Source organism: Rutidosis leptorrhynchoides, chromosome 4, assembly GCF_046630445.1.
Source record: "Rutidosis leptorrhynchoides isolate AG116_Rl617_1_P2 chromosome 4, CSIRO_AGI_Rlap_v1, whole genome shotgun sequence".
NCBI lineage: Eukaryota > Viridiplantae > Streptophyta > Magnoliopsida > Asterales > Asteraceae > Rutidosis > Rutidosis leptorrhynchoides.
The window spans coordinates 638,413,752-638,441,696 of record NC_092336.1 but is presented as its reverse complement, the minus strand read 5'-3'; the positions used below and the strand labels follow the sequence as shown (position 1 = coordinate 638,441,696).

At 33.4% G+C, this 27,945-nt stretch overlaps 2 protein-coding genes across 2 annotated transcripts; one reads left to right on the top strand and one right to left on the bottom strand.

The window, feature by feature from the left end:
* Positions 1-12,732: 12,732 nt before the first annotated feature.
* Positions 12,733-15,267, bottom strand: LOC139839862 (SNW/SKI-interacting protein A-like). Its single transcript, XM_071830059.1, has 2 exons — positions 15,153-15,267; positions 12,733-14,456 (listed from the first exon to the last, which is right to left on the bottom strand). The coding sequence occupies exon 2, from the start codon at positions 14,442-14,444 to the stop codon at positions 12,909-12,911; it is 1,536 nt and encodes a 511-aa protein (XP_071686160.1). The 5' UTR covers positions 14,445-14,456; positions 15,153-15,267; the 3' UTR covers positions 12,733-12,908.
* A 3,419-nt stretch (positions 15,268-18,686) lies between these two features.
* LOC139839861 (dolichyl-diphosphooligosaccharide--protein glycosyltransferase subunit STT3A-like) lies at positions 18,687-26,470 on the top strand. The gene is made up of 23 exons (XM_071830058.1): positions 18,687-18,916; positions 19,008-19,070; positions 20,072-20,127; positions 20,215-20,286; positions 20,429-20,534; positions 20,644-20,694; positions 21,618-21,713; positions 21,877-21,936; positions 22,036-22,149; positions 22,326-22,412; positions 22,860-22,963; positions 23,211-23,306; positions 23,547-23,667; positions 23,769-23,849; positions 23,940-24,071; positions 24,168-24,404; positions 24,502-24,645; positions 24,766-24,952; positions 25,032-25,129; positions 25,440-25,519; positions 25,809-25,899; positions 25,999-26,088; positions 26,180-26,470. Exons 1-23 carry the CDS (start codon positions 18,782-18,784, stop codon positions 26,234-26,236), a joined length of 2,358 nt encoding a protein of 785 aa, XP_071686159.1. The 5' UTR covers positions 18,687-18,781; the 3' UTR covers positions 26,237-26,470.
* The last annotated feature ends 1,475 nt before the right edge of the window (positions 26,471-27,945 follow it).

Genomic DNA, 27,945 nt, shown 5'->3' with positions numbered 1-27,945 from the left:
CACTATCATTTTTATTAAAATTATCATTCTTAATAGAAATATCATTGTTATTATAAAATATCATTATTATTATCATCTTAGTATCATTATTATTAAAAATTATCATTTTGAATAGAATTATTATTTTTATATAAAATATTATCATTATTACAGTTAATATTAAAAAGTATCGTTATTATTAAAATTATCATGATTAGAATTATCATTTTAAATAAATATTGTTATTATTAGTATTAGTAGAATAATAATAATAATTATTATTATTACAAAATAATACAACTTTTACTCATTATTATTATTATCAATAATATTTTATCAAATAAATACGTGATACAAAGATATTTTTACCACCCGTAATATAATTACATTAATAATACATACCACTATATTTTTATGATATTAAGTGAACTGTATAAATTTTATAACTTGAGATATATAAAAGTATATTTTCATAATATATAAATTTTAATATAAATTTTTAATTATTAATAAATGACTTGTATTATTTACTTTAATAAAATCTGATAAATATATTTAAATATATAAAACGACTATATTTAAGTTATATAATAAACATGTATTGATTTTGGAAGTCATTTTGGGTCAAGTTGACTTTTGTTGACTTTTGTATATCGACCTCGAGCATTAAAATTGTGATACACTACGACTTGACCTAAATTGTTAGACGGATATTGATCTACATATAAATATATATATTTAATATAGGTTCGTGAATCTGAGGCCAACCCTGCACTTGTTCAGTGCCGTCATATGCATAATTGCTACGAAATACAGTATCGTGAGTTTCATTTGCTCCATTTTTAAATGCTTTTGCAATATATATCTTTGGGACTGAGAATACATGCGCTGCTTTTATGAATGTTTGACGAAATAGACACAAGTAATCGAAACTATATTCTATATTGGATTATCGAACCGAATATCACCCCTTTAGCTTGGTAGCCTAAGAATTAGGGAACAGACACCCTAATTGACGCGAATCCTAAAGATAGATCTATGGACCTTAACAAGTCTCATTCTGGAATTTGAAATGCTTTAGTACTTCGATTTATATATACTGATTGTGATCGTATGCGGGGGATATTCTATATGCATCCTTGTTAGTCGGTTACCAGGTGTTTAACATACGAATGATTTTTAAACACTTGCGAGTAGGGATGGCAATGGATCGGATATGGATCAGATGATGCCATATCCACATCCATATCCATTTAGTTTTTGCTCATCCATATCCATATCCATATCCGTTTAATCTCAGTTCATCTGAACATATCCATATCAGATGGATTAATTGGGTTAATGGATATCCGGTGGATATCAAATGAAATGTTAATCTAACGACGATTTTATCAATTTAATATAGATTATTACAAATTTTGATTTATTAAACATGTTTTGATTGTAATTTGTCGCCGATTGTGAATTTAATTCAGCAAAATACATTATAATATAAGTAAATATACTTTTAAACTAATCTAAATATGTAACTTTGATTATTGTTAGTAACAATTTAATAATTGTGACTATCACAACTCTTATTTTCGTTAATAATTTAACAATTTGTAGGTTATATGTATATGAATATCAATATGTAGATGTATATGCATATATTTTAGCATGTATATATGCATATATAGATGTATTTCGGGTGATAATGGATATATCCATGGATGATAAATTGTCATCCATATCCGATCCACGAAATATTTAGATCATCCATATCCATATCCATATCCATTAATCGTCCATTTACATCATCCATATCCATTATAAATGGATCGGATCGGGTGGATGTCCATGGATGGAACATCCATTGCCATCCCTACTTGCGAGTGTATGATTATTGAATAAATGAAATCTTGTGGTCTATTAAAATGATGAAAATGATTGATATTGTTAAAACTAATGAACTCACCAACCTTTTGGTTAACACTTTTAAGTATGTTTATTCTCAGGTATTAAAGAAATCTTCCGCTGTGCATTTGCTCATTTTAAAGATATTACTTGGAGTCATTCATGGCATATTTCAAAAGACGTTGCATTCGAGTTGTTGAGTTCAACAAGATTATTATTAAGTCATTTATAGTTTGGATATATTATGAAATGGTATGCATGCCTGTTAACTTTCGATGTAATGAAAGTTTGTCTTTTAAAAATGAATGCAATGTTTGTAAAATGTATCATATAGAGGTCAGAACCTCGCAATGTAATCAACTATTGTGAATCGTTTATAATCGATATGAACGGGTCCTTTCAAACATCAAGACTCTCGGAAATTTTCTTGCCATTCGAGGTCGTCAGGATGTCGAAAACTGACATTTTATTCATTTTTAATGTTCTTTTTGAATGTTTGCACTTTATATCATATTTTACTTTTGTGTATGCATAACTGAGCATGTTATATATAGTTTTAAGGTATATTAGTACACTCACAATATAATTATGTATAGCACATATAATTTTGAATCTAATGTCACTTCATTAAACACACTTTTTAAGTCATTAATATGCGCCGCCAGATGGAGTAACATTTGGTGGCGCATAACATTCGGTTTCAGATTGTGCTGAAATTCTCAAGATCACCATAAAACGGCCCAACGGGCAAGACTCTCTGAACGTGCTTGCCATTCGAGGTCGTCTAGATTCTGAAAAAAAAATATTTCCTAGCAAATTCGCACCACGCACCAAACACTACCGACGGTTCGTGGTGCTTGGCGTTTTGTGTCTTAGGCCAAAATGTTAGATCTATCGTATCTTTTGACTCGTAGCTCCAATTTAGTCACAGTTTATTTTGAAATCATGTATTTTTTTTCAATATCTATCCGTTGGTAAACTGCCGTAGGCGATTTTTCCCAAATATTTTTCTAAAACAAACCTCGAAAACCTTTAATTTTGCCATTTTTTATATTTAGATACACTTTTGACCGTTTTGAATTTCTATCATATGATTCCTTTGTATATGCATGAATTAGCATGGTATATATTGTTTTAAGGCCTATTATTACACTCAATGTAATTATGTATATCAATAGCACATATAATTTTGAATCTAATGTCACTTCAACATTTGGCCTCGCATAACCTTTGGTTTCATATTGTGCTGAAATTCTCGAGATCACCCTAAAACGATCCTAACATCAAGACTCTCGAAAATTTTCTCGCCATTCGAGGTCGTCAGGATGCCGAAAAAGGACATTTTACTCATTTTTAATGTTCTTTTTGAACGTTTGCACTTTATATCATATTTTACTTTTGTGTATGCATGACTTAGCATGGTATATATAGTTTTAAGGTCTATTATTAAACTCATAATATAATTATGTATAGCACATATAATTTTGAATCTAATATCAATTCATTAAACACGTTTTTTAAATCATTAATATGCGCCGCCAGATGTAGTAACATTTGACGGCGCATAACCTTTGGTTTCGGATTTTGCTGAAATTCTCGAGATCACCCTAAAACGACCCTAACATCAAGACTCTCGGAAATTTTCTTGCCATTCGATGTCGTCAGGATGCCGAAAAAGACATTTTACTCATTTTTAATGTTCTTTTGAACGTTTGCACTTTATATCATATTTTACTTTTGTGTATACATGACTTAGCATTATATATATAGTTTTAAGGCCTATTATTACACTCACAATATAATTATGTATAGCACATATAATTTTTAATCCAATGTCACTTCAATAAACACGCTTTTTAAATCATTAATATGCGCCTTCAGATGAAGTGACATTTGGCGGCGCATAACCTTCGGTTTCAGATTGTCCTGAAATTCTCAAGATCACCATAAAACGGCCCAAAGGGCAAGACTCTCTGAATAGTGCGCTTGCCATTCGAGGTCGTCTAGATTCCGAAAAATAGTATTTCCTCGCAAATTCACACATGCACCAAACACCACCGACGGTTCGTGGTGCTTGGCGTTTTGTGTCTTAGACCAAAATGTTAGATCTATCGTATCTTTTGACTCGTAGCTCCGATTTAGTCATCGTTTTTTTGAAATCGTATATTTTTCGATATCTATCTGTTGGAAAACTGCCATAGGCGGTTTGTCCCAAATATTTTTTGAAACGAGACCTCGAAAACCTTCAACTTTGCCTTTTTTATATTTAGACGCTCTTTTGACCGTTTTGAATTTCTATCATATGATTTCTTTGTATATGCATGACTTAGCATGGTATATATATTTTTATGGCCTATTGTTACACTCAGAATGTAATTATGTATAGCACAAATAATTTTGAATCTAATGTCACTTCATTAAACAGACTATTTATAATTTTGAAACAGCTACTTCACCTTTATCAATGGTATTTTCAGAACTCGCGGATACTTTACATACCGATAAATTCTCTTTTTTCAAATTAGAACCTAACGAGTTTGAATCTTCTTCAACATCAACAAGTGTATCATTCCGTATCCCCTCTACAATAATTTTTCTCGGATTCGAGGACATATTTTCTGCTTCAACCTGACTCTCTTCAACTATTTTATCACACACCTCCATACGATCTGATTCCGATTTCTTCAACCTCTAGATTAAACTTTTCATCAAATAAAAAAACTCTTCTGTATCAAGATTATCCTTAACAGGTTGACTCTGCTGGCAGAGTCGTAGTTGATAGTAGGGTTGATGGTAAGGTTGTGTTTGATAGTAGACGTGGCGTTGATGGTATTGTGGTAGTCCATATTGATGGTATTGTTGTGACTCGATCCAAGGTTGTATATCATAAGTAGCTCTTCGGTTTTCTTCTTTTCAATCCATCGTTGCTTTGCATGCTTGTTGGATTTGTTAGCTATATCTAGCGTGTTCTTGAGTCTCGTGACGGCGATAGCGAGTTCACAGCTTTTAATACCCTTATCGTCGGCCATTGAAACAAGAAAAGAATTTTTTTTTTCAGATGAACAGTGACGTGAATAGTGATTTATCGGATGAACAGTATTTTCTGACATGCCAAACAGTATTTTCTGACGAGATGAACAGTGTTTCGGCATTGAACAATAACGTTTTTAATTTTTTTTTTTTTGAAGATAGTATATCAAAACTCAAACGTGAGAGAGGCTCAACTAATCGGAATAAGATATGTGGGATAAACTATCCAATTACAAACGTGGGAGGGACCCAACTAATCGAAATAATGATAGGGTGAATCGATTGCTCTGATACCAATTGATAAGGATCAAAGAATCCGTTGGAAGACAAACGCCCTTCGCAACAATTAATTAAAAACACACACGGTGTTCTTAATACAAAAACATGTACGTAACTCTTATGTAAATAAGAAAAGAGTATTAAACACTTCTATTAATTTACAGAGATAGCTTCATACGAGTACGTACATGGTATTATATATACACTAAAACGACCGACTCAAGGACTCATAATATTTATTAAGGAAACACATAAACTATAAGTAAATGTTATCTAGTCTGGGACTCTTTTATTCGTAACCCATATTCTAATCTAATTCTAATATTTTTTTAAAAATAAAACATACGGAGTAGATATACTAAATGAATAAACTTGATTCTTGACATAGGCTGAACTTAATAGAGACAAAAGAGGGCACCAGCCCTCCTAAAGTTCATGCCCAATACTGTAAAAATATTATAAGTGGGCTTAATTTCATTGTTTTAGATGCACTTTGTCCTCCTATATTTGGAAACCGATAATGAATTTACTTGATTTCGTTTGATTTTAGTTTATCTAATGTCTTTTTTTTGTTTGCTATTATTTTTCGTTTCTTCTTTCTTTAGTTTTTTCCATTGATTCCGAATTAGATATCGAAATAAATGGCTTTAACATTGGTTCCGAATTAGATATCGAAGCGGGTGACCCTTCTGGACCTTCACTACATTCAGCATATTCTTTCCACCAAATTGATAGCAGTTCCTCTTCTTGCTGATTTTGTACATCAACAAAAGCTTCAGCATTGATCCATGTATAAAAGATTCATACATTCGTAGCAAAACAAAAAAGCCGGCATTTTGCTAACTGGGTCTACGACAATTCGACAAGTGATTTAGAAAAATGACTTTTTTGATAACTTAAAGTTAAAACACAGATGATATAACCTGCAAAATGAAGCCTCTATTGCAAGAGAATCTCTCAAATCAAAAATAATCACTCTTCTCTACTATTTCTGCACGTGGGACAGCAGCAGCTACCTCTGTACATATGCCATGAAAGCAGTATGGTATCAATACGACAATCAACAAAAATGTTCTTGTTGTTATAATTCAGTAGGCTTATAACTACCTTTAGTGGTTTGATTCTTGATGTTATAATTCAGTAGGCTTATAACTACCTTTAGTGGTTTGATTCTTGATTAAGAATGCTAATAATGAAGTGTAAGAACAAAGATGATAATGGAGAGAAAGAAAGAAACACTTTGTAAGTGTGAGAAAATGGTGCAAGTTTAATGCTTGCATTCATGGCTATTTATAGCAAAAATATCACAAGTTTAGGTAATACAATAATATTACTTTTGTGTATCAATAATTGACTATCCATTTATATATATATTTATATATTATAACACTCCCCCTTGGATAGCAATTTTGTTTGTTGAAGATCAACTGTAAGTTACTGCCTCGTTAAAAACCTTGCTAAAGAAAACCCAGTGGGAAAAAAACTTTAGCTAAGGGAAAAAGAGTGCAGCATGGAGTTGACTCCCCCTCAAGTAGACATCGCTTCAGTTGTTACATCTTTTGAACATGTCTCATACCAATGTTATGAACGTGTGTTCTGAAAATAGCAGTTGGAAGTGCTTTCGTGAAAAGATCAGCAGAGTTTTTGCTGGATTGAACATATCTCATTTCAATCTCGTTGTCCTTAATGAGATTTTGAGTGTATGAGAAGAATATAGGAGGTATGTGTTTGGTTCGGTCACTTTTAATATACCCTTATTTCATCTGTGCTATGCAAGCTGCATTATCTTCATAGATAATTGTTGGACTTTTATCGCGTTCTAGTCTACAAGAATCAGTAATGATTTGTGTCATTGATCTCAACCAAAAACATTCCCGAGTAGCTTCATGTAATGCAATCACTTCGGCATGATTTGATGATGTAGCAACAAGTGTTTGTTTTTGAGAACGCCGTGATATTGCAGTACCTCCATTTAGAAATACATATCCAGTTTGAGATTTAACTTTATGTGGATTAGATAAATAACCTGCATCAGCATAACCAACCAAATCTTGTTTTGATTCATTAGAATAAAATAATCCTAAATCAGTAGTTCCTCGAAGGTATCGAAATATGTGTTTGATCCCATTCCAGTGTCTTTTGGTAGGAGCAGAGCTGAACCTTGCCAACAAATTAACTGCAAAAGAAATGTCAGGTCTTGTACAATTTGTAAGATACATAAGAGCTCCAATTGCACTAAGATATGGTACTTCTGGTCCAAGAATATCTTCATGATCTTCACATGGACGAAATGGATCAGTTTCAACATTGAGTGATCTAACAACCATAGGAGTACTTAATGGTTTTGCCTTGTCCATATTGAAACGTTTCAGAATCTTTTCAGTATATGTTGTTTGATGTACAAGTAAACCATTAGGCATATGCTCAATTTGTAAACCAAGGCAATACTTGGTTTTTCCGAGATCTTTCATTTCAAATTCTTTCTTTAGAAGTTGAATGGCTTCAAGGATCTCTTTATTTGTACCTATGATGTTAAGATCATCAACATAAACAGCTATGATCACATATCCGGATGTTGTTTTCTTAATGAAAACACAAGGACAAGTAAGGTTATTTGTATACCCTTTGCTTATCAAGTAATCACTTAATCGGTTATACCACATACGTCCCGATTGTTTTAACCCATATAAAGATCTTTGTAATTTAATCGAATACATTTCTTTGGGTTTTGCATTTGATGCTTCTGGTACCTTAAATCCTTCAGGTATCTTCATATATATATCACTATCAAGTGATCCATATAGATAAGCAGTCACAACATCCATGAGATGTATTTCTAAATTTTTAGAAACTGCCAGGCTGATTAAGTATCTAAAAGTAATTGCATCCATAACAGGGGAATAAGTTTCTTCATAATCAATTCCCGGTCTTTGAGAAAAATCTTGAGCTACAAGTCTAGCTTTATACCTTGTAACTTCATTTTTCTCATTTCTTTTTCGGACAAAAATCCATCTGTATCCTACAGGTTTCACATCTTTAGGAGTGAGAATGATGGATCCGAAAACTTTTCTTTTATTGAGTGATTCTAATTCAGCTCGTATTGCTTCTTTCCATTGAGCCCAATCATGTCTATTTTGACATTCAACCATAGATGTTGGTTCTGGATCATCATCATTATTCATGATATCATATGCAACATTAAATGAAAATTTCTCATCAAGATTTTTCATTTCATTTCGGTTCCATAATATTTTTGAATGTGCATAATTGATTGCAATTTCTGTATTGACATCATCAATCTCCTCTGCAGTAGGAGTACTGATTTGTGGTTCTTCTTGAACACTTTCTTTTACCTTATTATCAGCTGATTTTCTTTTTCGAGGATTTTTATCTTTGGAACCAACTGGTCTCCCACGTTTCAGACGTGGCATAGATTCTTGAGTGACTACATTATCAGTTTTCCGATTTGGAATCTCAACTCGAGCTGGAGTATTAACTGCTGGTATATATGATTTAGTCACCCTTTTTGTATCTGTGAATGCATCAGGCAATTGATTTGCAAGTTCCTGTATATGCATTATCTTTTGAACTTCTATCTCGCATTCTTTTGTGCGAGGATCAAGATACTTTAATTAAGGTTCACACCATGAAACATCATTTTCTTTATTTTTTATTTCTCCCCCTAATCTAGGAAACAATGTTTCATTAAAATGACAATCAGCAAAACGTGCTGTAAAAACATCACCTGTCATAGGTTCAATATACCTTATGATTGAAGATGTTTCATATCCAACATATATTCCCACCCTCCTTTGAGGACCCATTTTTGTACGTTGTGGTGGCGCAATTGGAACATATACTGCACAACCAAATATTCTAAGGTGGAAAATATTTGGCTCTTGACCAAAAGCAAGTTGTAGGGGGAATATTTATGACTTGCACTTGGTCTGATGCGAATCAATGCAGCAGCATGTAAAATTGCATGACCCCATATAGATACAGGGAGTTTTGTTCTCATTATCAATAGTCTAGCGATTAACTGTAAACGTTTAATCAGTGACTCGGCTAAACCATTTTGTGTATGCACATGAGCAACAGAATGTTCAACAACAATTCCTATAGACATGCAATAGTCATTAAATGCTTGAGATGTAAACTCACCAGCATTATCAAGTCTCACCTTTTTAATGATGTAATCAGGAAAATGTGCTCTCAATTTAATAATTTCGGCAAGAAATTTTGCAAATGCCACATTACGGCTTGATAACAGACAAACATGAGACCATCTACTAGATGCGTCTATTAGGACCATGAAATATCTAAATGGTCCACATGGTGGATGAATTGGTCCACAAATATCACCTTGAATTCTTTCAAGAAACATTGGTGATTCTTTCTCAACCTTAAGTGGTGAGGGTCTAGTTATCAATTTTCCAAGAGAGCAAGATATACATGGAACCATTTTATCATGAAGGATTTTTCTATCCTTCAGTGGATGTCCATGTGTACATTCAATAATTCTTTTCATCATTGTTGATCCTAGATGGCCCAATCTGTTATGCCATAAATTAAATACACCAGGATCAATATACTTTTCTTTAATCACCATATGTGCTTCTGGTACATTTATATGTGTATAATGTAATCCAGAATTAAGTCTTGGCAGTTTTTCAATCACGTGATTCTTGTTAGTGATACTTAAATATTTCTCATTTTCTACCGTTACTGACTGATAATCATATCCATTAAGGTATATGTCAGAAAAACTCAATAAATTTCTACTTGACTTAGGAGAGAATAAGGCATTATTAATTAAAAATGTTGTACCGTTTGGTAATATGAATTTTGCCTTTCCTATCCCTTCTATCAAGTTAGTAGCACCTGATATTGTATGTATAGTTCCTTCCGTTGGTTTCAAATCAATGAAATATTTTTCAGATTTAAGTATAGTGTGTGTAGTACCACTATCTGCTATACAGAGATCTCCACTACTTGATTGATGTTGTGTTCCAGCAGAATTCATATTAAACTTCATATATAAGAAACAAACAGTAAGTATATAAATGTTACACAAAATGTTTATTACACACAAATAGATAAAACTGAAACATTTGACATACATAGAATTGAAACATCAAACATAGAACTGGAACATTTGATAAAACATATAGAACTAAAACATTTGAGAAAACATGATGACAAAGGTTAAATCGTTTTATTTATAAAAGAAACATATTAATTTAATTCAAGAAATCTTCATATAAATCAGATGGTTGCTCAGTGACTGTTGGATCAATATTATCCACAAAATTTACTTCCTTTTCTTTACCTTTCAGCGAATCCTGATACATCTTAACAAGATGTTTAGATGTTCGGCAAGTATTAGCCCAGTGGCCCATTCTACCACATCTGTAACAAGATTCTTCGGAATTTTTAGAAGAATTTTCTTCAACATCTTGTTTAGTGGGCTTGTTTAGTGGTTGATATTTATATTTTCGTGGATTATTATTTCTTTGACCACCACGGCCACGACCACGGCCACGGCCACGTCCACGCCCATTCCCATTACCATAAGGATGGTTTCTACCATAGTTATGGTTTTTGGCATGATGATGGCGATGGTTATTATAACCACGACCTTGCCCGCGTCCTTGTCCCTGTTTATAATTATTTGCAGTATTTGCTTCAGGGATTGCAAGTGTACCAGTAGGACGGGATTGCTGATTTTTCATTAATAGCTCATCATTTTGCTCTGCAACCAAGAGATATGAATTAAGTTCAGGATATGTGTTGAACTTTAGCATTCTCAAATTTCTTTGCACTGTGATGTTGGCAGCATTCATTGTGGAGAAAGTTTTCTCCAACATGTCTGCATCACTTATTTCATGACCACAGAATTTAAGTTGTGAGACTGTATTATACAGAGCTGAGCTGTATTCATTTACTTTCTTAAAGTCTTGGAACCTTAATGTTCTCCATTGATCCATAGCAGCTGGAAGTAAAATTTCTCTTTGATTATTGAATCTGCTTTTGAGACCTTCCCATAAAACATGGGGATCTTCTACAGTCACATAATTATTTTGTAAGCATTCATCAATATGTTGATGAATAAAGCAACATGCCGTTGCTTGTTCTTTTTCAGAACAAGTGTTGTTTTCATTTATGGATTCAAGAATGCCCATTGATTTAAGATGCATTTTTACTTTTATGACCCATGGCATGTAGTTGTTTTCAGTTGATTCTAAAGGAGTAAATTTAAGCTTTTTCAGATTCGACATTTTCTATTATCAAAAATTAAAACAAACAACATGATAAATTAGAGTCAATTTATATTCATAAGTATATAAACATTAAACATAAATTTAATATAACATAAATGATAAGTAGGCGACAGTGTCGACCATATGTAAGCAATCATAAATAAATGTTATATAACATAAATGATAATTAGGTGACAGTGTCGACCATATAAATGTTAGATAATAGAAATATAAATGTTAGTAACATAAATGATAATTAGGCGACAGTGTCGACCATATATTATTCAGGTGGTATAACCGACCATATATCATTTAGGTGGCAGAGCCAACCATAATTAGTATTAAGATATTCAGTAGGCTTATAACTACCTTTAGTGGTTTGATTCTTGATGTTATAATTCAGTAGGCTTATAACTACCTTTAGTGGTTTGATTCTTGATTAAGAATGCTAATAATGAAGTGTAAGAACAAAGATGATAATGGAGAGAAAGAAAGAAACAATTTGTAAGTGTGAGAAAATGGTGCAAGTTTAATACTTGCATTCATGGCTATTTATAGCAAAAATATCACAAGTTTAGGTAATACAATAATATTACTTTTGTGTATCAATAATTGACTATCCATTTATATATATATATATATTTATATATTATAACACTTGTGAATTAAATTTGTTAATGTGCAACCATTTTGCTCATTTTGATATACTTAAAGCTGTAAAATTGGATATCACTGAACATTTTAAAGTAAGTATTATGAATTATGATTGGTTTAACATGATATATTAGGGTTTAAGCAATCATTTTGAAGGTGTGAAATATGAATAAAAACGCCTGCAGTACCATTTTTCTCCATTGATTTTAGTGTATCCAATCTCAGTTGTCAATATAAAACAAATAAATTCATGATTAAGTACCTATAATACTTATAACGAGGGATAGAGACAGCCCACCCATAAATAATACATAAGTAAAGATTTGATATAACCCGACACAAAGTTCAAGTTTTGAACTCAAACACCCATACCCTTTTGCACGCAAGTTTGAGCCACTTTCTGCAAGTAACACAAACCAAACATATCAATGGGCGTTCTGCATTACCCCTGTAAATCTTACATATTCAGCATACATGCAATTTACTCCAAAAGATGCATTTTTTAGCTGTCAGCATGTGTTACTTCTAATATACGTGAGCCATATTAACCAGCTTCTACACAGAAAGTTCACAACAGATTTCAAAAAGAAAAACTTGTATCTAAAATGTTCAATGATGCTGCTGTACAGGTGAGTAATGGTCAATGAGTAATCTTAATGTGCGTTTTTGACAATATTCTAATAAAAATATATTTAGAATGCAGATGTAGATAAAGAAAAAAAATGTCACAAATAAAATGCATTTAATATGACCTAAACTAAACGAGCCACCAGTTCCTCTCATTGTTCCTCCACTTCCAACTTTATCCAGCTAGTTTCTTTCCTCCTTTAACCTTTTCAAAAACTCGTCCAAACCAAATAAATCAGTTTCTTCTTCCTTCTCAAACTCGACTGGCCCGCCTCTTGGTCCACCCTTTTCACCGGCACCAAAGACACCCTTGTCAGGTTTAAACCGCTCAGTCTTCCTAATCTTCTCAAGATGCTCTTCGGCCCCACCATACATCTCATCATCTGCATCTTTCTTCGGCCTATATAACGTGGATAGTGTCCGTTGTGCAGTATACAAACCTTTATCATATACATTATACTGATCATCAGTTGCAAAACCAGAATCCATCCCTTTTTCTTGATTGAACAGACGCTGATCGTACATGACTTCACCCCCTCGTGATCCACCAGATGCCATACCGAGTGCAACTTTTTCACCAATGTCACGGTCTCGGTCTCTAGTGATCTTACTCTTCTTCCCTATGGCTGCATCTTTAGCCTCCAATCTTCTTTCTCTTACTCTCTCTCTATGCCTCTCTTCACGAATCTTGTCTCTTTGAATTCTCTCTTCTCTCTCCTCCTCTTTTGATTCTCTAGGTCCATCACGGTCCTTCATACGTCTATGTTCGTGTTCAACAAGCTCATCCTCATCCATTATATTCTTTTCAGAGGGTACAAAAGAACCAGTACCAACAGTAGTCCCGGTAACAGTTCTTTCAGATCTAGCTTTTTGAGCCAGTGCTCGTAATTCTTGCTCTTTTCTTTCTTTGTCTTTCAATATCATTTCTTTTTGAACTTTGGACCTCATGGCAACAGCTTCTCGAGCTCTCTGTTCTCCTACATATAATGCTTCAGAAAACTTTGCAAAATTATCGTTAATTTGGACATCCTCAAGACCTCTACCATCGGCTGCCAAACGTTTATCAAGTGGGATTGTGTACCCTTTAAGATTCTTCCAGTTAGAGGTACATGGAGGAATCTGCCAATCTTGTTGGTCCTGTACAGTAATTGGACGGGGAGGGGACTGCATGACTGGAACAGGGGGTGAACCATTAGCTTTCGGGAATCGTTTGTGTTTAAACTTTGGCGGCTCTAAAGGGTCCACATGCATCTCAACCATTCTAATAATTCTCTCCCTTGCACCCGAGTTAAATGCAGCTGACTGCTGAGACGGCTTGTACTTGATGAACTTTGAATCTTGAGACTGAGTCTGCACATTTTTTGAGTGTGCTGCACTCAATTTAACATTCACAATCTTCTCAAGAGCGGCTTTTGTCTGCAGTGTTGTCTCTTCAATCTTCTTTTGCTTCTCATCATTATCCTCATCGTCGTCTTCTTCTTCTTCATCTTTCAAAATCTTCGGGACAATATCGCCGTGCTGTGAATAAACAATCTGCTTAGCATTTTCGTCCTGCTTCACAATAGTATCAAACATTAAATTACCATGATTATCAACTGTGACATGCAACGTCTTTAGGCGGGAAGACGAATCAATATTCCTACCCATATCAAGAGGATATTGTGCGTAATGAATCTCGGGGAACGCTCCACCATCACCATAGTCCTTCAAAACAGCCATGGTGACAAAGACCTGAAATAAAGAAACAGCAAATGCAGAAACAAATCAGTCCTTATAGCTAATTAGTCTCACTTGCCCAACATAATTAACCAAAAAAAAAAAACTATTTTACTGCAAGTTTTGAACACGATAAAGTAACACAATCAGATGTTTCTATTGCATTGAGCACACTAAGCACAGAAATAAATGTAACAACATAATACCATTACCCTCCTTATATATCTATTAAAAAGGTATCAAACAAATAAATAATCTGTATCAAAATTAGACTATAACCAAAATATATTTAGCAGAGGTTACGCCTATTAGTTACTGCATATTAGTATTATTGATTATTTGCCTATTATCCATGACTACTTCGTATGAAAAGCAAAGATTACGCCTTTCGGCATGTTAGGCCAAATTCAAGACGAGACCTAGGTACTACAGAAGAGATATATATGTACACAAACTGTTCTGATCCATTCTTTATTATTTTTTTTAATAATTTTTGCCGGCGTAAACCCTTTACCCAAAAAATATATGTACACAAACTCGTGATGATAAATACGAACGGATAAATAACGAATTAATTAATAATGTAATCATAAATAAATAATACGAACGAACAAATAAATAAATACGATGATAAATAATACGAACGAATGTAATCATAAATAATATGATCCGTAATAAACATAAAAAATTAGATTCGGAAGGTCGAATTACCGTAAATTTATAATGTCTGGATCAATGAGATTTACGAATTATCTGCGATCAAGAATGATGCCCGATTAAGGCGAATTACGTCTCACCCTGGTGGGATGAAAATTTGGGAATTGAGATTCTGTATTTAAAGTATTTAAAATAAAATATCCTTGCAAACTACGTAAATAGAGTCGGTGTTTACCCATTTACTCCGTATTATTCATTTATTTATTTTTTATTGTTTATCCATTTATTTATTTACTGATTATTAATTTAACTATTTATTAATAATATTAACTAGTTTTCGAACCCTCCTTCGCGGCGGGGTTCGATTTTTAATGTATTTTATTGTGTTTAGTTACGGAGCTTGCGAGTGAAAAATCAACATATATGAAAAGTACCCTAAATATTTAGCGTTTTTTTAAAAGTGTCCGTTTTGCGTATAGTTAGTGACATTGTGTTCATAAAATTATTTCGAGTTTAAGGATGGTGTCGGAAAAATTTAACTCGTTGCGAGCGAGAAGATATGACCTGTTGAATATTTGAGTGGAGTTTATTTAAGAAATTTTATGAAAATTTTGATTTGACGCTTTAACCCCTTTGTTGGGGGCCGATTTTAATTTTTGAACAAAGTGTGGAGGCTTTTGTGGTGTTACTTGGAAGAAGAAAAAAAGATGAGAAGGCGAAAATATCCCTGGTACTATTCATAAGTTTTGTCAAATAGTTAATATGATAATAATTTATTTTTGTAGTATTCTCAATAACTAAGGTTGAGAATTTGGCAACTTTTTAAGCACTTATGGCATGTTTACTAAAGAATTAATGGGCTTAGTTGAGCAGATGGATTTTTCGGTCAGCCACATGATTGTTTACTTAGAGCTTAAAAATTAAGTGACTTTATGGGACACCTCAAAAACCCATGTACTATGGATACAACCATTTCATTTCCAAAAAACCCCTTTTCTCTGTCCTCTATGGTTTTCATCTTTCTTTTGCATAAACAAAAAAATTATTCTTTTCACCATCAACGTACTCATCTTCAGGTCGTCAAAGCCACCATATTCAGCCAACGCTATTTCTACTCGAGATGTGAATTCCATTATTGCGAAGAATTTATTGAAATGGAAATGCTCAACGAATTCGGACGAATAACAACGAAACTCAACAAATTTCGGATACGCGATTCTAGCTCGAGATGCGAGTTCTATTGTTGAAACGGAGATGTTCAACGAATTTCGCCACCTGCTTTTTTATCTTTTTCTTCAGTTGTATAAAACCCTTTATATGTATATTCAAGTTTCTACCGTTTTCTTTAATTGTTGGATAATAGACCCAACATACATATGTTAAATTTGATGCTGATGAGTTTCACAATGATATGGGTATTATTTTATTTTATGCATTTGATGATTTCTGTATTCAATTTGGTAGATCGAATTCAGCAATTCAAATCTGATCAATTTGTTGGGTTTTAACTTTTATGATTTGGGTATTTTATATATTTATATTTACGAGTTATTGATTTACGATGGATCTGATTTGATGATTTTGCCTGTTATGGTTTGGGTATTTTTTGTTTGTGTTAGTATACACATACACATTTGTTAATGTAAAAATATATAAATTTTCTTAATTTATTCAAAAGGTTAAAATTATAATTTACATTCATTCAGTCATTCATTCAACATAAAAAGTAAACAACAATTTACATTATCTTCTTATTGCATATAACTTTTCATTATCCATTATACCTTCTATATCTATATAGAACTTAATGGAAAGAAAAGTAAACAGGCCCTTAGCAACTTTGGATACGTTTAATTAATGCAAAATACTACTCCGTACTCTTTACTACATAATAAATAATAAATAAAAATTTTTAATTTTTAATACATTACATGATATATTTGTAATTTTAAAAAATTTAAAATTTAAAATGAAGATGACAAAAGATGACAATATCATAAGAGAGTATTATGTAAAGTTTTAATAGCTCAACGGCTCTTAAATTAAAGAAGGTCACGTAAGCTATATACGTCAAATATCAAACACGTAATCATCCTTGAGCAATCAATAAAAACTCAAAACCAAAGGGCATTTAGATCATCGGTATCGTGGTAGCCCTCCAACCAAGAGGTTGAGGGTTCAAGTCTCACTTGGGACAAATTCGTAGTTGTAAATATTCGTGTTAATGGTGTGTAAGTTTGCTTTCAAAAAAAATAATAATAATAAATTCTAATTATGTGGATGTATATATTCGTGTAAATTTTTGCATCTCATATGTTCAAGTCCCAAAGGGCATTTTTGCATCTCTTATGTCTTTTCTTGATTTGGATGTTAATAGTCCATCAATAATGCGAAATTCAACTTAATTTACACTACGTATTTATTTGTAATATAGAATCAGCAGATAATTCGTTGCAGTTTTCGTGGAAATGGGTGTGTAATCCAACAGATAGGACAACAACAGAGTTCGTGGTATTGGAGAACTTAATCATGTCGATCTCGTTAAATTTCAATAGTCCGGGAACATGAAAATGGGTACTTGCGGGTAATGGTTGCTTTACAGTTAAAAGATTATCTCAAATTATTGATAGCGAGGTGCTCGATAGTTCAAACTCATCAACACAAGTAACACTGCGAAATAATCTTGTCCCCAAAAAGCTTGAAATATTTGTATGGAGAGCTTTAAGGAAAAGAGTTCTGGTAAGAATCGAACTTGACAAACGGGGCATTAATCTTCATAGTGTGAGATGACCGGTTTGTGATGACGGTCTCGAATCGGTGGAACACTTTGGTTGATTGTAAATTATCCTTTGATATTTGGCCTCGGGTTTATAAGTGGTGGAATCTTGGTAATTGCTCGAATCTTAGCTTCAATGATATACTTCGTGGAAAAGCATCTCAAAATGTAACTTCTCTTGGCTCTAAAATTTGGCAAGCGGTGGAATGGGTGTGCGTATGCTATCTTTGGAACTTGAAAGAATCGTACCTCGGTAGTGTTTCAAAACAAATGATGGAATGCTCCGGTTCTTTAAATGAAATTCAAGTAAAATCTTATGAGTGTATCTCGTGTCGACTTAAAGAAAAAAAAGATGGATTGGCAAAATTGGCTCGTTAATCCTTCTTCATATCTATTTTGTTAGTTTTTGCAAGGGTTGCAATCTTCGAATCCTTGTAATTCGTGTTTTCGGCTGGGCCAACTTTTGGTTCTAGCATGTTTTGTATTGTACTCTCGTTTTGATCGTTTGATTAAATTAATATACTGTTTCTTGCTTTAAAAAAAAATATATATTTACAGTATATTTATATATTAATATTTTATATTTTTATTCAAGAAATTGATAAATCAAATTTTCAATTTACCAATTTTTGGTTACTCGGATCTACCGTTAATCTTTACCATCAAGACCTTAATCATCGATGGGTACATTTTTCCGAATTCACGTAGTATTACCAATAAGATCACTCCACGTGTACTAACTTGTGTTACAACCAATCACAGCACACCGAATTATACACCTACTAGAGTAAATCAGAAAAAAAACCCACACCTTACTGTTTGTGTAGCCAAAGTCTTCTCTTTGTTAGCTCGATATTGACTCCAAATCAAATCATACACGCATTACAGTGTATTCCGACCGCCGTTAATGGCAGTCCCCGTCGATATCATCACCAAGCAAACAACGCCGTCTTCGCCGCTACGTTTCGCCTTCGGAAATGTTCTAGCGTTCTTTATTCTGTTGTTAATCGGAGTACTCGCATTCTCGATCCGTTTATTTTCGGTAAATTCACTCGATCTATACATTTATTGAATCTGTTGAACCTAGTAGTGAGTTTGGTGAATTGATCTGTTATGTTATGTTTGTGTGGCAGGTTATCAAGTATGAAAGCGTTATTCATGAATTTGATCCCTATTTCAATTACAGAGTCACCCAGGTTATCATTTAATTTGTAAATTGATCTATTCGTTTACAATTTGTATAGGTTTTGAGCATTTAATTATGTGAATTTTAGCTGCAGGATGTTAGGGTGTCTATATGTTCATTTATTGTAATAATTTAGGGCAGCAGTTTTGTTTTTGGGTTGTAGCATGCAAGTGTTGTCATTTGCCAGTTAAACCTGAATTTAAATTGCAAAATGACGTCACTTCTAGAAAAAAATATAAACTTTCAAGAAAAAATATAGTAGCCTTCCCGTGACAGACGAGAATCATAAAGTCTACCATGTGAGTATATGGTGGACTCATGTGGTCGGGTTCACTTAATTTGGGCGGTTTCTGTTTCTTCTGCTTTCACCGGGCTACTTCGTGTAGCTCAACTAATCATTGGTAAAGCCTTTTTTGAATCTAAAGACAAAAATGATCAAGCTGTTTAAAGCTTCGTCATTTTTAGTTGTACAGGGCCACAGATGGATTGCGTGTCTCTTACCTGCCCTTGGTACCCAAGGAGAATATATGTGAAGTTTACCAATCTGAATCTTGAATAGCATATATTTACGTTTTTCTCTTTTCATTGACTTGGATGTTTTACTCCGTAATGTGCTTAATAGAGAATGTATAACTTATTTCCAAGTACCCTTGGTCAAAGGTTTGTATTCAGGTTACTTAAATTCTTGAAATATAGAAACTCTAAATCGACGCACGTTATATTAGTTCGTTTAAATTGATACAAGCAAACACCTCCCATGTCGAAAGAAAAAGGTTGAAGAATTGATAAAAAGTAGATGGACCGAAGGTCATAGGCTTCTAGCATTAAGAGCATTATTATTCATAAGATACATTTATAGTTTAACCCTTTTCTTGTCTTCCCTTCTGTCACATAAAATTTGTCACCGAGGAATAAATTTCAGGTGTTGCAAAGTTTTCCTTTTTAAACCCTTAGTGTGTGTGTAATATGTATGTTTTCTTGTATGGCTTACGTTTCTTTTTCTTATTGCAGTTCCTAATAAAGAATGGGATATATGACTTCTGGAATTGGTTTGATGACCGAACCTGGTATGTAGATGAGGTTTAATATTCTTTTTTTTAATGATTAAGTATGTCAATCAATGAAGCTCACAATATCTTTTACTTATCTATAAGGTATCCTCTTGGACGTGTCATTGGTGGAACCGTTTACCCAGGATTGACTTTGACTGCTGGAACTATATGGAAGTGCGTTTTGGACAACAGTTTGTGTTATTAGTTATATTCAGATCTTTTGAACCTAATAGCAGTTACTAGTCTCGTATTTCAACAATTTTGGCTAGTTGATATCACAATTTTCTGTAAATTTAGCATCAGCTTTTGGTTTCAGGGTTCTTCATTCCTTGAATATTCCTCTGTCTGTGGAAAGTGTATGTGTATTTACTGCTCCCGTGTTCTCTGCCTTTGCTGCGTGGGCAACATATTTGTTGACTAAGGTTCGTTATCTGTCTAGTTTGGTTTTTCTATTTTAATGTGTTTCTTTTTGAATTTTGATGTTAAAATGATACCAAGATTTCTTAATCTTGTTCACTCGGTTCTTTTTAGGAAGTTAAGGGAACAGGTGCTGGACTGACTGCTGCGGTTCTTCTAGCCATGGTAATTATATAGCGGGTACTTGTAATAATTACTGAGTAATTTATTATTTTTATATAAACTTGCAGTCCACGTTGGTGTGTGCAGTAGGGTATATTGTACTGATTGAAGGTCATTTTGAGACAATTTCTAGAATCTAATATCGTCCTTTTATGGTTTTTGTTTGCGTTGAAAGAACTTGTTGAGCTTTTCTGTTTCCTTTGCCTTCTATACTTTAATAAATGAGGTAGTAACTGACATGACATAAATTTCACGTGAATCACTCATTAATCCAGGTGTGAATTCATCAGTTTAACTTGTTTATCAGTGTACAAGTCACTTGATAATCCTTTCCTTGAGTTCATCTAGGTGGATCTCTTATTATATTAGGCCAGATTATTATTTTTAGAAACTTCTTTGATGTATATCGAGTGAACAGGAAACTTACGAACTTTAGTGGACTGACGTAAGTTCAAATAATCTGAAGGACCATATTATTACTATTTTTATATGTCTTCAACATTTAGATGACTTCCTGGTACTGGTCTAATTTCTTTTTAGTTGACAAACATGAACCTTCTATTGCTATGACTTCAGACGTCATCAAATTTGTCTGGTTTGCACTTATGTAGTCATGCTGTTATATATGATGTGGGGATCGAATATAAGGATAACTAAGAGTGTGTATCATGTTTGGATGTCATTTCTAATTGCCTACATGAACGTTCCCCTTGCAGAGAATCCTGTATTTGGACTGTATGTCATTCCGTTATCTGTACTTTAACGATCTCTACGAGTGCATGCATGATAACTAGGTCTAGTAAGATCATTCAGAGTGCATGCAAATACATGCGAAGTGTAGTGCTACGTTTTTGCCCATCTTTTGATCACTTCCAGATGATGGTTTAATGGTATACGTGATTACTGATCATATGTAAACCTTATAGGTGCCGTCCTATATATCTCGATCGGTAGCTGGGAGTTATGACAATGAAGCTGTGGCAATTTTCGCTTTGATCTTCACCTTTTATCTCTACATCAAGGTTGGATATTGACACAAATGTCTTTCTTTCAAGTCTTGTACCCTGTTATATGAGTGTTGATACCTTTTACACCCGAGTATTGTACTTTCTGCTGGAATACGTAACATGGCCAGTGATGATTTGTATGTTAAACTCTTCGTTAACTATGATAACTTTTTTGCAGACTTTGAACACCGGATCCCTCTTCTACGCTACACTAAATTCCATTTCATACTTTTACATGGTAGTCGAATGGTCAAAGATATTCTTTTTAATTGTTACGCTTCTCATTGTTCTATAGTTCACTTCGTACATTTTGATATTAGTTTCTTCCTACATTCAGGTCTGCTCTTGGGGAGGGTATACCTTTATCATCAATCTCATACCGATGCATGTGCTTCTTTGCATAGTGACTGGTCGCTATTCGTCTCGCCTGTACATTGCATATGCTCCACTTGTAAGTAGATTATCTCTTAGACTGATTTATAGTGCTGCTGTAGGGACAATATAAAAGGAAAAGTTTACGAATTGACATTTCTTTCAAACAAGATCTTTAAAAAAAAATCATCATATCTTTTTTTCGTCATTTGCTGTCATCTTGTAAACCTGTTTTCACTCACCGCTACTATGCAGGTTGTCCTGGGGACGTTATTGGCAGCATTGGTGCCTGTTGTTGGTTTTAATGCGGTCATGACATCAGAACATTTTGCATCATTCCTGGTTAGTGAGTTCCACATGTTAATGGTTCCGTTCAAGACATGTTTATGCTATTTGTAATTTTCTAATTAAAGTTTTGTTTTATTCATTTGTATGCCTTTTATGTACTTCTTTATGAAATGACTAGGAAACTATATAATCCCATGCTCTCATCAATTAAAGAGCAACAAATCAGCTGTTTTATTAAGGCATTAAACCACGATTTTATCTTATAAATTTATTCAATATGTTGGTCCAACCATTCAAGATTCTTTTTTAATCTGGATTTTAGCAAAACATTTATCTTTTCCCACTCACCAACGCAACAAGTATATACAACATTTTCGAAAACTATGAAATAAAAGGGAACATTACACTATATGTTGCTTTATATTCCTCTGTGGCATTATGGTTCACTAAACTCAAGTAATTACATCCTTTATTTATGTTAACTTGAATTAATTCTTGCAGGTTTTCATCGTTATTCATGTAGTGGCTCTTGCATATTATATCAAAGGAATTCTTTCACCAAAGATGTTTAAAGTAGCTGCTACCCTCGTAGTATCTGTTGGCGTGTAAGCTTGAATCATCTATCGCATTACATCAATTTTTTGTGAATTCTTGTTACTCCTTCAAATTCAGCCTTGTTTTAGCACAAAAATTTTAAACTTTAATGTTGCATTAACCAGGGTCAAGATATAACAAATTAAACCCCAAAAACTGATTTGTCACATACCTTTGGAAGATTTAACGGCGAAACCATTGATTTCAAACGTTGAAACCTTCTATACAACATATTTATGTATATTTTGCATCGTTCAGGGTGGTATGCTGCGCTGTAGTAGCAGTACTTGTTGCAGTTGTTGCATCTAGTCCTACAAAGGGATGGAGTGGACGAAGTTTAAGTCTTCTTGATCCGTAAGCTTCTTGTCTCCTAATCTGAATGCTACTATTATAATAATTCATTTATTTGGAGATATTCTTTTTTTGCGTGTCATTCATTCCTTGATGTAAATTGGTCGAAATAATTCGCTAGTCGTCAGTTTTACTATACCTTCCTTTACTAGAATATCTTTTTCATGACAAAATTGTCAAAAAGTTTAATTTGTTGATGGATTTTAATCCTGTTTATATATTATATATTATATATCGTGTCAGAACTTATGCAAGCAAGTACATACCGATCATTGCAAGTGTCAGTGAACATCAACCTCCTACATGGCCGTCTTACTTTATGGATATTAACGTTTTAGCGTTTTTAGTCCCTGCTGGAATTATTGTAAGCTCATAATGTTCATCATAGTTTATCTTTTTTTGAGTTTGGCCTTTTCTGTGTATTCTTTTCTCTAAAAATGCTGTTTTGACGACGCTATCTATCAGGCATGCTTTGCCCCACTATCTGATGCAAGCTCCTTTGTAATCCTATACCTAGTAATGTCGGTATATTTCTCTGGTGTCATGGTAAGTATTTTCCACTAAAAATATTCACGTATTGTCTACTTTTTTACTCTCTTGGTCCATAGACAACGTTAATGAGACATGCTATAACAGGTACGGCTAATGCTTGTGCTTGCTCCAGCTGCATGTATAATGTCTGGAATTGCTCTTTCTGAAGCTTTTGATGTTTTCACTAGATCCATTAAGTTCCATATATCTCGTCTATCTGATACTCTCCAGACTGATGTTAGTACTTAATATGACATATCATCCCAAATTTAACATTTGCATGACATGAATCCTTCATTGGCTAAGATTTCTTGTTGATGTTTGACCACTAAGGTTGTGGATATTATACCTGGTAATGGTGCTACCCCACAAATTGATGTATTGAAAGCTGACAAAAAAGAAGATTTGTTAAAGGAACGACCTTCAAGAAAATCTAAGAAAAAAGAGAAGGAGAACGTTGAAAAGCCTTCTATCAAGTCTAAGAAGACTGAAAAGACGCCTCTAGTCTTGCCTATCGAGGCATCTTTTTTTGCTCTTTTCCTAACTGTGTTGCTAGGTGGTTTCTACGTTGTACGCATACTTCCCTCTTTCCACCTTTACATATTTCTTTATTTGTCATAACTCTTACTCTTTTAACTTAAATCCGTACTTATATTTGCCTTCATAGGTCCATAGCGTTTGGGCTGCTGCAGAAGCATATTCAGCTCCTTCGATCGTGCTTACATCTCATTCACACGATGGCCTTCATGTTTTCGACGATTTCAGAGAAGCCTATGCATGGTTGAGCCATAACACTGAAGTAGATGACAAGGTAAGTGGGTTTAATCAAATTATATCTTTTCGTGAATAGTATGTTACATCCTCTTATTAAATGGCCGTGTTGTTAATATATAAACAATTGAAGTTGACTAAAAAAACCAATTTCTTTCAGGTTGCATCATGGTGGGACTATGGTTACCAAACAACTGCAATGGCTAACCGCACAGTTATTGTTGACAATAACACATGGAACAACACTCATATTGCTACTGTTGGTACTGCAATGTCATCTCCCGAAAAGGCTGCTTGGGAAATTTTCAACTCCTTGGATGTAAAATATGTCCTTGTTGTCTTTGGAGGTTGGTTTTCATCTGTAATAAAATCAAATAAAACATGTTTAGGGCGAAACATCTGAACTTTGAGGTTTCATATTTTCAGGTCTTGTGGGTTACCCTAGTGATGACATAAATAAATTTCTTTGGATGGTTCGTATTGGAGGTGGTGTGTTCCCACATATCAAGGAACCTGACTATTTGGTAAGTATACTTATGCCAAACACCATGCACCCTATTAATAAAATTGGAACAATTGCTATTTTCTCGTTTTTCAAACTCTAAAGTTTGTTCAAACATGAGGGTTTGTGAACTTTTGTCATACTCAAATATCATTTGTTATATAAGTATATTTATAAGTAGAATTAGTTTCTATTTATTGGATTATTCATTATATCGCCATACCAATGACTTGATGAACAAAAATGATTATTGTTTCATTTGAAGGACATGCATTTTAATCTCAAACTTGATTTAATGGTACTTATATATATTTCTTTCACTTTTTGTATAGAGAGATGGTCAGTACAGAATTGACTCTGAAGCCACTCCAACCATGCTCAACAGTCTCATGTACAAATTATCCTACTTCAGGTACGATGTTTCTGTCAAAATAATTTGAGGTCCTGCATTACCTTTAGCTGTTAATTTTATTATGTGTTAGCTTCATATAAACCAATTGGGTATTACTAAATACGGCGCGATATCATATAAAGTTCTCCAAATTGAAGGGAGACTTTGTATTATTTGGCATCATATCATATGTATACACCTATATGCTATATGTATGCACACGTTGACACGTTACAAGTTCCGTTGCAAGGTCGTTACTTATTAGTCTATCTTATTCTCGTTTCTTACTTGAATTACTTTTGCAATTTAGGTTTGTGGAAACTGATGGTGGTAAAGGATATGATAGAGTAAGAAGGACCGAAATTGGAAAGAAGCACTTTAAATTAACTCATTTTGAGGAGGTAAATCCAAAACAACCTTCACAATTATTAACGAAAAGACCTTTTTTTTCTTGAATAAACGTCCTTGTCTTCGTGTCCCACTAATTTCTTCATATCTAGGTATTTACAACACACCATTGGATGGTTCGGATTTATAAATTAAAACCTCAAAAGAACAGGATCCGAGTGAAGCCAAAGAAGTCTAAATCGGTACGATATGCCTCAAGTACTTGTTTTATTTTTCATGCTTTTTTTTTTTTTTTTTTCATTCTTTTAATTTCTCTCCTATAATATTTTGCAGAAAACTAGCTCGGCGACGCCTAGGACTGGATCAATGAAGAAAAATCCATGGCACTAAAAGTTAGTTTCAGTGTTTACGTGATGATATTAGATGTGATACAGCTTTTATTTATAGAAACGGCTGTGACCGACCAAAGATTTTGTAGCGAATTATGATGGTTTGAGGGCATTTCTAACTACAGTAAACGAAATGATTAGATCAACATTTCCTATATCTTTAACTTGTTACCAGAGGTAAGATTATGAATACATGTTACTTGACGTATGGGCATTAAAAGTTACATTACAATCATACAAGTAAGAAGTAACTAATTATAAAGAACCAACAAATTATATATATTTGTTCATTACATATTTTCAGGAATAAAAACATATAGAACATGTTATCTGCATGTAAACGTATAAACAATTATTACTTAAGATCATATCATGTAAGTTTTCTAGAGGATAGTAATAATAAGGGTAATGATATATACACAATCAAATTTTACAAATACACAATCAAACATTCTTTACAGTGTTATACAGTACAACACTGTAAAACATGTTTGGTTGTGTATTTGTAAAAATTGGTTGTGTATATATCACTACCCTAATAATAATAGTGTTTCACAAATTATTACTCGTTACAGATATGCTGGATAGCAGCCTAGGATTATGAGGTACAGTAGCTATCAAAAACTACTTTATTTCTTATCAAATTTATTGCCATTCGTACACTTTGTGGGTCTGGCACATATTGAGGCGAATAAAAGGCGAATAAAATAATATTATAGACTATAGAATGGCAATATATATGGACCTTCCGTTAGGATTCTATATGTCGTATCTTTGTCTATTGTGGTTATTTATTTCAACCCAATTATAGGTAACATATCCACATCACAAAGGGTCTTGTGGCATAGCTGGATTTTAAATATGAATACATCACAAAGGGTCTTGTGGTGCAGCTGGATTTTAATTTAAATATGAGTAAAAACAGTCACAATATTAGAGCAAACGCGTCATTATTCATAAATTTGTTGTAATTTAGTAGTTTATAACTACTTTTAGTGGTCTAATATATAATTGTAGAGTTAAATTTAATAACATAAAGAATAAGTACTATAAGGATACTCCGTATATATATATTGAATAAATGGTGCTCTCTCTATATCTCCAATGAGCAAACATGATGCTCTTATTTATAGTAATACATGATGGCTAAATTGTAATATTATGTAGGCAACTTGTTTGGTGGGAGGATGGCAGTATTCAACAAAGTCTTTATAGATATAGTAATATATGAAAACTGTCATCCACTTTTGAATTTTGCTATGCAGATATATTATTATAACACTCCTCCTTAGATGACAATTTTTATAAGAGAGCAACTAGTACTGCCTCGTTAAAAACCTTGCTAAAGAAAAACTCAGTGGGATAAAAACTTTAGTCAAGGGAAAAAGAGTGCAGTATAGAGTTGACTCCCCCTCAAGTAGACATCGCTGAGTCGTCACATCTTTTGAACTTGCCTCATGCCAATATTGTGAACGTGTGTTCTGAAAACAGCGATTGACAGTGCTTTGGTATAAATATCAGTAGAGTTGTTGATTGAACGTATCTCATTTTAATCTGGTGTCTTTTACGAGATCTTGAGTATATTAGAAGAATCTGATGTTTTCATCTGAAACTGTATCATCTAAATCTTTTATGTACAAGTTTAGCCCCTGTGATTTGTCTATAGTCTCCTTCATGGTTTGCTCAAACCCTTGTTTCAATTCCTATTCC